Below are 11,195 nucleotides of genomic sequence, written 5' to 3'. Positions count from 1 at the left end.
CACCTTTTAGGGCTTCTGTGGCAAAAAGGATCCCCCCCCCCCCCCCCGTCTCCCCTTCCTCTCTCCTCCCCTTCCTGGAGCATGTGTGTGTGTGCACTTGTGGAAATGACACTTTGGAATGTGCGCAGAAAAGATATTTTTAAGCTGGCAATGGGGATTTGTTTGTCTCCTTTTGATAGCCAAATTTGCATTGGGCCCACTTTAATGTGCATTTAACCCCTTGTTCTGCTCTGTGTGTGATAACCAATAGCAAATGGGCTTGCTTTTCTGGGATGCCACCACTTTAACCATTTTTGGGATGGAAGCGCATAGGACCTAGGTGTGATAAACTCCTAAGAAATATTTGGTGATCTGTCTAGCCATATATCTTTGGCAGCCACCTCTTTCTCCTCCCCATGTGTGCTTCTCTGGCAATATCAGTTTCTTTTTCTTGCATGGCACCCATGCCTCTTTCTTTCTTCCTATGTGAGGGGGGGATGCTGGGAGATGCAAAATACATGGACACACTTGTTGGCTCAAGAACCGCCATGACTGGACTGTCAAAGAGATGTATCTAAACAATATAACTGTGAAGTCAAACAAGCACTTTACTTGCATCTGAGCATATTTTTAATGTAGCTGCATTTATCTCCCCATGGCTATTTACATCTCTACAATTACACAGGCAAATTTCTTTATATAACAATTAGAATATTTGTGATGTACAAGCAGGATTGGGAAAAGGTTCTCCTACTCCATTCCAATCCCTTTTCCTTTGCTCTACAGCATGTTTCAGGAGCTCCTATGACATTTTATAATACACTCGTTCCTCCACATTTGCAGCTTTGGCTTTTCTGGATTTGATTATTTACGGATTTTATTAATATGTTCTCTCTAGGAATATCTAGGTCCTCCAACACAACTCTATGGTCAACTTTAACCAAAAGTCGCACTGAAGGCCCTAGGGATTCCTAGAGAGAACACTCCACTAAGCATTTGTAGCTCCTCCAGAGCAATTCTTTGGTCAATGTCTGGCAGATGTTAACCACAGAGTTATGCTGGAGGACCTAGAGTTTCCTAGAGAGGTGTTCCCTGAGGTAAAAACATAGTGTTGTTGTTTTTTGTGGTTTTTCCATATTCACGAGGGTCCTGTGCCCCTAACCCCAGCAAATGTGGAGGGACGAGTGTAAGCATTTTCATGGCATGAAGAAAGACGCCAGATCCACTTTTTCCATTTTACTGCTAGTAAAATAAATGACTAATATGAGAATGATCTCCCAAAGAGAGCTTTGTCATCTCTGTTTAATGATGGACAGAAACATTTCGGCAGGGATGAAAAATTAGAAAAAGAAGAGCAATCTTTTTCATCATCCATCAGCAATAAAAATAAATGTATAAATAGACAAATTTAAAGCATATATTACATAAGATACATTAGAATAGTTGTCTGCCAGCTTTTTTTGCCATCACATAGACACATATGTGCATAGACGCACGTGCAATCTTTTTCAAAATTCAAACTTTATATCCACAACAACAAATGAGATAGAACATTTCTAGAGTCTTTTATGTCAGCTGCAAGGCTGGAGGTTGGGAGCACAATTGTTCTTTTTAATTATCCATTTAAATACCTCGCATATATTATTTCATTTAAGTAAGTTGTCGCTTTGACACTATCTCCACTTGTTTACTGAGGTTTGTATATAATGGAGATCGGCGCTAGTCTTTTTTCAGTGAGCTAGAACCAAGGATATTCTTTAAACAGGTTTTTATACTTGCATCAAGCATCTGTTAAGACTGTTTCCCCCCTCATTTGAGAATAAGAGTGCTTCTGAACATATGAGGACAGCTCTAGCCCATCCATACAATAGATGATTAGAGGGCAAAGAAGGACAGTTGGTTAGAAGAGCAGGAAGTTTTCAGTTTTAAAATAAAGCTGGAAAATGGTAATTCGATCCAAAATGTATCATGGAGATTTTAAAGTAAAACAGCCAGGGAAACATACAGAATATAGAATACATTAATACAAGATATAGTGATGCTCACTACATACATACATTCAGCAGGTGTAAGGCTGTTTAGATGGGGTTGTTAGTATGCTGATTAAATTACTAGTATATCACTTGTTCATACTCATACACATACTCAGTATATCACTTGCTGGAAGGTGCCGTGGTCTCTGTGCAACTGATTGGCCATTACGCGAACAGAAGAATAAACTAGAGAGGCTTGTGGTCTGGATCAGCATCATTCTTTTTATGTTATTATGTCTAATTATTAGCATCATAAATTAATTTATGCTCCCCCCCCCTTCATGAAGCCCTGGTGGAGCAGTGGTTAAATGAACGTACTGCAGCCACTCACTCACAAACCATAAGGTTGCGCGAATTCAATACCAGCAAAAGGGCTCAAGCTCGACTCAGGCTTGCGTCTTTCCAAGGTTGCTAAAATGAGTACTGTACCCAGATTGTTGGGGGCAAATAGCTTACACTTAGGGAGCGCATAAGTGCAGTGATAAGCAGTATAGAAATGTACTTGCTATTGCCATTTTAATTTTACAGCTTTCGCCTCACAGTTTACTATTTCCATAGCTGTGTTTGCTAAAATGGGAGTTTTGTACATGGCAGTGCAAGCGTCTTATTTGGGGTACACAGACCGTTAAATGGATGCTATGATATGCACCCAGAGCTCAAAAGATTCTTCTGTTACCATTCAAAAAATACACCTCACACCACCCATCAATGTAATTTAATTCAGCATCATAAGCAGTAACAGGTGGAACAGACCTCACAACCTTCACAATGGAGTTTGCTAGTCATAGGCAATGTGGGCATGCAGAGAACACACAACCAGTGAGTCCCACTCTTGCTCCTCTCCGTTCTTCCCCACTTTTCGTACTGTTTTGTGGCTCAGCCACTGTGACTTTTAATCCTCTTCTGTGGCATACTGTTGCCTGGAACAGCAATATATGCAGCAGCTACAGAAGATCAACAAAACCAGGATAGTGTGGCTAACAACAAGCACCCCAACTGCAAAAATGTACAGAATTTTATCACAGTAATCCTGGGGATGATGGAAAGGCGGAATGAAATTAGGCAAGTAAACTGAGAACACCCAGTAGTTCCCCAGTATGAACCATAGGAAGAGGAAGAGGCTGAGGGTGAGATGAATATAATATTTGTGAGCATTTTGCCTCCATGGATATTCGTCATCGTCATCATCATCAATCATGATTGATTTGGAAAGCAGTTGCCTCATCCTGGTTGAGTCAAATAGCAGAATGGTAACCTACACGTTGTACAGAAACAAACAAAATACGGTCAACAAATTGAAAGCCTGGCTCCTTAATATCAAATTCATATTCACTGTGGATTGCATTTTAATTGCACTCACTTCACCATAAATACCTTTAATATGACCACATTTATTATAGTCTGAGACTCAATGGCTACATGTACATAGCAGAAATAATGCAGTTTGACACCGCTTTAACTGTTATGGCTGTGTGCTATGGAATTCTGAGATTACAAGTTTTGTGAGATATTGAGCCTTGTTTATCACAGTTCCGGTACCACAACAAACTACAAATCCCCAGATGAGGCCAAAGCCTCTGACTTTTTTCAAAGTCTTTTTACACATGTCCATCCTCCCTTTTCCTCCTTTGTCCTCTCTCTAGTCTTTTTTAAAGCAGCATCAGCATTTGGAGAATGGTGATGGAGGAATGGGGAAACTGACTGTAGTAAACAATGTAATAAAGCTTAAGCTGAAAAGGAACAGGATTCTACTCCAGCCGGTCCCGCAGCATCCCTTACGGAGTTTCTATGAACAGCAAAACAGAAAGAAAGGGGACAGCAGATATACCTCCCTTACTAGCTATCTCCAACAAGTTCAGAAAATTTAGGAGCTTATCACACATGGGGAAAATTGGGGGTTTAAACAGTCATTTTCCTAGGGAAATTGTGCAATCGCAGTGTAGATTTTAACTTACATCGCAATTAGAGAGGACTTATTCTGGGAACAACCAGGAAATAACCAGCAACAAATCATTGATGGGATTTCCTCTTGAATCATTTGTTGCTGGGATAAGTCCTCTTTAATCGCGACATCATGTGAAAATCTTCACCACGATCATGCGACTTTCCCAAGAAAATGACTGTGTGACACACACATATGTACACACACACAGAGACAGACAGACACCATTTTCCCTGTGTGGAAAAAGTCCTTAGATCTATAAATATGGCCACCAAAATGGAAATCATAAGAAAAGTGGAGGCTGGTGAAAGAAAATCTCATCCCTGGATGCAGTTTGGAAGATGTCTTTAGTAAAGTCTCTCAAAATGTTTTACTTACGCAAGACTTACCTGACTGTTTCATTTCGCATGTGCATGTTGGTGGTTTTGAATGAAACATCTCTTGGAAAATGTCGAACTGTTGTTGTTATGTTTTTTATGGTGTCGGAAGCTATCCTTGTGCTTTTCATGTTCTTTCAGCCTCTAGTACCAAGGAATTAATGCCCAGGAACACATCTACTTCATTAACTGAAGCATACTAGTACTTCAGCCAAATGTAAGTTATTAATGGATAAGTAATTGCCATACAGCTATCCTTCAGGGACTGTTAAATCTAATCTGCACTGCAGAAATAATCCATTTTGACACTGCTTTAACTGCCATGGCTCAATGATTTGGAATTATGGCATTTGTAGTTTTGTGAGATATTTAGCCTCCTCTGTCAGTGAGCTCTAGTGCCACAACAAGCTAAAAATCTTAGGATTCCATAGGAAGAGCCATGGCAGTTAAAGCAGTGTCAATCTGCATTATTTCTGCAGTGCAGATTAGATGTATATTATTAAGGTATGATGTACCTTATTAAGTATACCTGCCATCCAAGGGATATATACTGTTTGTTCCAAACTGCCCTCATCCCTGCCATCACTCTGGTGCTTGCAACAGTTCCCCACCATGCAGAAAAATCTGCAAGTGAAAAATCTTCCTTAGCATGACGATGGCAGGAAAAATTAAATCTACTGTACCAGTTTTCACCTTGTGATACATAGCACTGGTGGATTGCCAAAAGATAGTCTTCAGACTTTATTCTGGGGTAAACAAACACACCTCAAAACAACTACAATAACAAGTCTATAAGTGACCATCAGTCTGTTCTGGGGAGACATTTCTCTCTAAACTCCCAAGTGGCAATGAGTTAATTCTGAGAAGGTGGGAGAAAGCATGATCCAAAATAAAAGATCAGTTCATTTAGTCTCCCAAATAAATGTTGTATCTCGGTTTTAGGAGTTTTAAACAATATTCCAAGACAGTTGCCAATTCCCGCCTTGAAATGGGTGACTCTGGCATGCTGGAAAGTACATTGGCTTTTTGATGCGCTGCTGCAGCCTGCCTGCCTCATAACTTCTTGCCCACAGAAGACACTAGAAGACCTTCCTCAAGTGAGAATTGATAGCAAAGGCCATACTAGGTGGGCAAATGTTATATTCAGTTCAGGCATCTCATTCTGAGTTAAAATTTAATTTCCTTGGCATTAAATCAGAAATACAGTCATTTGGGGTTTTCTTATTATTATGTCTCTGTGAATGAATCTCATCTCAAACATACGTTATATCACAATTTGTCTCAGAGGAAATGCTAACACATGCACAACAGTACCTTCAACGTGCCAACTACACCACCCACAAGAAGATATAAGGGAATTAGTGGCTGGACTGGACAACTGTTTAAAAATTTCATGCCTGCAGAACAATAAAACAAGAGTTACTTAGCTAATCTCTCAAGTGGTTAACAAAAAGAAACGATGCAATGGCTCTGAAATACAGGAAAGTTATATTAGGGACAGCCTCTAGGGACAATCCAGAAATGCAAGTTGCTGTGCTGATCCATTTCAACAAACTGCAAACACACCTCTGTTAACAAAGCCTCTAAAGAAGTTCCTTTTTACAAAGTCTTTTTATACACACCCAGCCCCACTTTCCCCTCCTTGTTCTCTATCTGGAAGGGATTTTTGGTGGCATCATTGGAAGGCTGGAGAAACACAGACTTTCAGGGTTAGGTGGCAGCAATATGCTGCTGAAATAATGTCCCATATTTAAGCTTGAGCTGGGAAAGTGTGGGTTTCTACTCTAGCTGACCTTACTGTGACTGTATTTGCTGATGTATAACAGGCAAGTTAAACAGTAGCTGCTTCCAGAATCCCTTATTGAGCATACATGAACAGCAGATAAGCCTGCCTCACCATGTTAAAATTGCATAGATGAGTCTGGACACCAAAATGGAAATCATAGGAAAACTGGAGGCCAGTGAAGGAAAAAACTATCCCTGGATTTATTTTGGAAAAAAGCCTTCAAGTGGTCTCTAGGAAGTTCAAAGTGTTCTTGTTTACTTACACAATGCGTGCCTGACTTGGTTTCTTCATTTCACAAGCACATATTGTTTGGCTGTGCATAAAATATTTTCTACAACATGTTGGACTGCTTTTCGTTTTTGGGGTAACTGAAGTATACCTGTATTTCCAGCAGTTTTCTTCTCCACTTGGCACAGGGCTGGGGTGTGTGTGTGTCTTACCTAAGTTAGTCTATTTGTAATGGATTTTAAGTGTCAAGACCAGGTACTCCTCAGACACTTTATTTGGATCACCTACATCAATATATAGCTACTTTGAAAATCCATTTTCTTCTCAGCTCTTGTGAGGATTGCGGCTAGGCTTTGAGGGAACAAGGTCATGGCAGATGAGTTCATTGTCGCTGCTAATGAAATTGTCCTGCTGCTATGATCCCATCAACCCTATATACTGGTAGTTGATCCCAAGAAGCATATTAGTTCTTCTGAATTTTGGGTTGCCACTATCTATCTGACAGGTTTTAATGATGATCAAAAGAGGATCCCACTAATACGTCTATGGGGATCATCTTATGCTCAGCCTAGCATGCTAACAACTTAAAAACAAAAGTTTTCAGATGTTTGAACATTCATAAACATTAGACAACATCTCAGCAAGTGAGCAGTCAGCTCAGTTTAATGAAATGGAATCCTTACAGCCTGTAACCATAACACGTGTTTAAAAAACTGAAGTTCACAATGAAGGAAGTGTTTCTTTGCTCAGTCACCACCAACTTAAATGGCTCTGAAAAGGGGATGAGGGGAAACCATAGATGAGAAGGCTTTCAATGACTGCTAGTCATAATAGCTATGTGTTACCTCCACTAGGGTGAAAGGCAACATTGCTCTGAATGCCACTCACTGGGGAATATTAATATGACAGTGCTTTTGAATTTATGTCCTGCTTCAGGAATCTATCCCACAAGCAGTGATCTCTGACTCTGGGTGACTACCAAAACTGAATCTTCAATCCAACAGGCCCTTGATCTGATCCAGCAACTCTGCATGTATGTTCTTATATTTCTGCAAGCATACAACTTTTTCCACTTTAATTTGATACCTTATTAATCTGTCTACAATTACAATAAGCGCTCTAGCAGAGCATTTAGAGAGAGAGAGAGAGAGAGAATTTAGCATCTATCTTTGGGGTGTTGTTTAATTTCTTTGGTTAAAAAAAGCTTACCTGTAAAAGCCATAGACAGTGGTAACGCTAGGAAAGCAAGAAGTCCAAAAATAAAGCAAGCTGTTAGAAAAATAAGAGTTGAGTTAGAGGTTTGGAATAATTTAAAAGGTGAAAAGCTCTACCAAATGTTGAATGTCTCTGTGTCAATTTCTAAAGGTTGAGCATCCCTAATCCAGAAATATGAAATCTGAATACCTCCAAACCCCAAAACTTTTTACCGCAAGCCACCCCCTTCCACCTTCAAGGTGGTTGCCTTGGCTGCTGTGCTCCTGCTCATTTGTATCTCAGATCCTCAGTCTCTCTCCAGTCTCATGTATCATACACCACATAAGATGCAACATGCAATGCTTGAGAGAGGTGCAAGGATATAGAAAATGGTGGGAGGCGAGGATTCCCATCAAGCACTGCTCTTGCATTTCCACCATTTCACAGATCCTCAGTCTCACAAATACAGTATTTTCTATGCTGTTTGTGTTGTATATTGTGTATAATGTAGGTGCAAATACAGGTATTCCAAAATCCAAACATAAATAAATAAATCTGAAATACAAAACAATTCTGGTCCTGGGTTGGGTAAGGGGTACTCAGCCTGTAGTTGCTTTTCATTTATTTCCTTTTGTGAGAAAACAGAGACAGTTCACTATTAAATAAAGGAAAAAGGGAAATGAAGAAAACCTATTATTAATATCCCACGGCAGGAGAACAAGAATGGATTATAAATGAGGTACTTAAGAACCATTTAGCAGCTATTAATGAAATGAAAACATGGCTGTAGCATAGCAGATTTCCCAAATGTTGCTGCCTCTTTCCCCAAGCAACCTACCATTGCTGGCAATTTTTGAGATGCATCGGTGACACGCTTTCTCGAAATCTCCATTCATTCTTGATTGTACTGTTCTCTAGCCCTTAGGGAAATAAGAAATCAGTAGTTAGATTTTAAGTTAGATAAGTGCTTTCATAATTAGTACAGATCAAACAGACCAATAACAAGTTGTTGTAAATTCTCAAGACACTGCCCCATTTTTGCTCCCCCTTTTTTTTGACACTCCAGATATTGTCAGGCTTTAACTCATATTAGCCCTATCCAGTACAGCTTTTGATGAGAGATCATGGGATTTGTAGTCCAACATCTGGAGGGTGACATGTTCCCAACACCTATTTCACTGGGATGAGCCCTTGGGGAAAATCCAGTTTGCTCTGCAGGAATGGGCCATGACAAATTGTGAAATCTGATCTAACCAAGAAATGGGAGCCTCCATTCATAGGTAAAAACATGTTGTTATTAACATTAATAATAAATGCCTAGAAAATATGAAATTCAAATTAATATTCAAGATTACAGCTAGTTATCTGCCTAGAAAGATTGGTCATATTTTGTGTGTATTCACATACACATATCATCAGGAAAATGTCAGGTTTCCATAGTTAAACATGAAGCCAAATTTCTCTGCCACACTACCAGGGTTTCCATGGCTTTATAAAGAGGCCCAGAAGAATAACTAATGAGATTTCAGTTGAATCACATTAAACCAAAGAGTTTAAAAAAGAGATCTTAAAGATTATGTAGCTCAGCCCCTTGCTTTGTGTAAGATCTGCAGTGCAAAGATGCAGCTATAGGATCTCTCTGTCATTAAGCAATATGTAGAGAGATCTTGTAGCACCCTTGAGACTAACTGAAAGAAGTTGGCAGCACGAGCTTTTCTAGACTTAAGTCTATTTCCTCAGACGCATTTGATCAAATGCAAATTCTCCAAGCTGTGGGCCTGAGCAAGATGCCCTGTGGACCTTCCTCCTCCTGGTCCCTGTCAGATGCCCATTTGCTTGCCTGTTCCTCTTCTGCCAGGTTGACACCACTATGGCCAGAGCCGATTGGGTGGATTTACAAGTTCTCTTTGCTGGGAGCTCTGCTTGCACACTTCTTTTTTGTGGCCAATGAGGCAGCCGCAGTGAAAAAAAGTGGAGACTGTACTCTGCAGCAGAGTGGTCCTCAGCAAGGGCCCAGCAGTTGCAAACCTTGCTGCCGCTAGCCCTGCTCATGAAGGTTCAGTTCAATGCAGACCCTCCACCTTTCAGAACAACTGTAGAAGGAGAAGATATTTGCCTTGCCAACAAAAAGAATGAATGCATTGCTTCTTCCCCCCCCAAACTAATAGGTTAACCCTCCTGCACATATATTATTTTATGATAAAAACATAAATCCTTGCAGAGATTGCAAATGTGGTGCAATTGACCCAACATGCCAGGGCCAGAAGACATAGGTCAAGTTTATCAACAAGAAAGTAATGTTACTGACATGCTGCCAACTGAAAACTGGGAACTGAAAATTGGCTTGCTGAAAACTGATAACATTCTATCCAACCAAGAACTATGTGCAACCTGGATGTCTGCATATTTTTACACCAGTTGAATTCAATCCACAAAATATCTCAGATGGATAATTGATCATTTTTGTGTCTTTTATTGTTTGAGACTGCCTTAGCCATGGTCTCACTTCTCCCTCAGTTAAGGTTACTGTGCAGTGGGTCCTGGTTAGCCACTGGGGTTTGGTTTCAGGTCCCCCCGTGGATAACAAAATCCATGGATGCTCAGGTCCCACTAAATATAATGCCATAGCAAAATGGTGTCCCTTATATAAAATGGAAAATCAAGGTTTGCTCTCAGGAATTTATACTTTTTAAAAATATTTTTAATCCAAGGATGCCTGGATCCGTGGATAAAAAAAATCTGTGGATAAGGAGGGCTGATTGTACTTCACTTATTAAAATCCCACCAAAATTGATCTCGACCCACTTTGCTAATTTGTTGCTAATACATACATTGCAATGCCACCCATCTCACTTACCTTATTGTACCAAAAGAAGAAAGACGTGAAGAAGAAAATGCAGCAGGTGTTCAACAAATGGGACAAGTTACACTCTGCCTGGTGTAGCTTATCTTTGCTTCTAAGTCTTTGACTCTGATGCGACTGAAGCCTTCCTTTCTTTTCCTTCATATGTCCTCACTTTGTGGACCACTCACCGTTCTTGTGCTTCTGCTGCAAAACATGCATCTTTCTTCAGCTTGTTGTGATGAGAGCTCTTACCTTTATTCCCTACACACTCCCACGTTCAGTTCACTTCACAAAGCAGCAACTAAAGGCTTTCATTGTGCCACGAGAGGGCAGTAAAGGAGTGTTTGGGACTCCTATTAAAAAACTGGCATTCTTTTTAAAAACTAAAATATTTTATTTAAATGTCAGCAGCAAAACGTGAAATGTAATTCAGTGAATTTGCTACGTCCTGCAGGAAATGCCATATTTCAGAGTTTGTCCAACAAATATAGTTACTCATCAGTATCCACGGATTCTGCATGCACAGATTCAACCATCCATGGCTCATGTGTGTTCAAGCAAACCTTGATTTTGCCATTTTATGTAAGGGACATCATTTTATTCTGCCATTGCATATAATGGGACTTGAACATCCATGGATTCTGGTATCCATGGGAGAGTCCAGGAACCAAACCACAGCGGATACCAAGGGCCCCATGTAAATAGGACCTAGAGAAAAACAAGCCTGGATTCTCACTACAAGCCAAGATTATCAAACTGAGACTGTCATACTTTGGCCATATCATGAAGAGACATGACTCACTAGAGAAGA

The 11,195-nt window shown here is 40.1% G+C and overlaps 1 protein-coding gene across 2 annotated transcripts; it reads right to left on the bottom strand.

Annotated features, from left to right (window-relative positions):
* Nucleotides 1-2,392: 2,392 nt before the first annotated feature.
* Nucleotides 2,393-10,641, bottom strand: TMEM272 (transmembrane protein 272). 2 transcript variants are annotated; one of them, XM_042444323.1, is made up of 5 exons: nt 10,397-10,641; nt 8,378-8,459; nt 7,555-7,614; nt 5,646-5,728; nt 2,393-3,267 (listed from the first exon to the last, which is right to left on the bottom strand). In XM_042444323.1, the coding sequence occupies exons 2-5, from the start codon at nt 8,433-8,435 to the stop codon at nt 2,905-2,907; spliced, it is 564 nt and encodes a 187-aa protein (XP_042300257.1). In that variant the 5' UTR covers nt 8,436-8,459; nt 10,397-10,641; the 3' UTR covers nt 2,393-2,904. The 2 variants fall into 2 exon arrangements, with proteins under 2 accessions (XP_042300257.1, XP_042300262.1); XM_042444328.1 differs by lacking the exons at nt 5,646-5,728; nt 7,555-7,614; nt 8,378-8,459; nt 10,397-10,641 and adding an exon at nt 4,344-4,379.
* Nucleotides 10,642-11,195: the final 554 nt, after the last annotated feature.

Source organism: Sceloporus undulatus, chromosome 1, assembly GCF_019175285.1.
Source record: "Sceloporus undulatus isolate JIND9_A2432 ecotype Alabama chromosome 1, SceUnd_v1.1, whole genome shotgun sequence".
In the NCBI taxonomy this organism is placed as follows: domain Eukaryota; kingdom Metazoa; phylum Chordata; class Lepidosauria; order Squamata; family Phrynosomatidae; genus Sceloporus; species Sceloporus undulatus.
This window is presented reverse-complemented; position numbering and strand designations above follow the sequence as displayed.

Excerpts from the sequence above, each read along its gene's own strand:
- TMEM272 (XM_042444323.1), bottom strand. The coding sequence starts at position 8,435 with ATGAATGGAGATTTCGAGAAAGCGTGTCACCGATGCATCTCAAAAATT. Across the intron at positions 5,729-7,554 it reads ACTGTCTATGGCTTTTACAG|GCATGAAATTTTTAAACAGT; the intron begins GTAAGCTTTTTT and ends ATTGTTCTGCAG. Across the intron at positions 3,268-5,645 it reads GTGTAGTTGGCACGTTGAAG|GTTACCATTCTGCTATTTGA; the intron begins GTACTGTTGTGC and ends TACAACGTGTAG.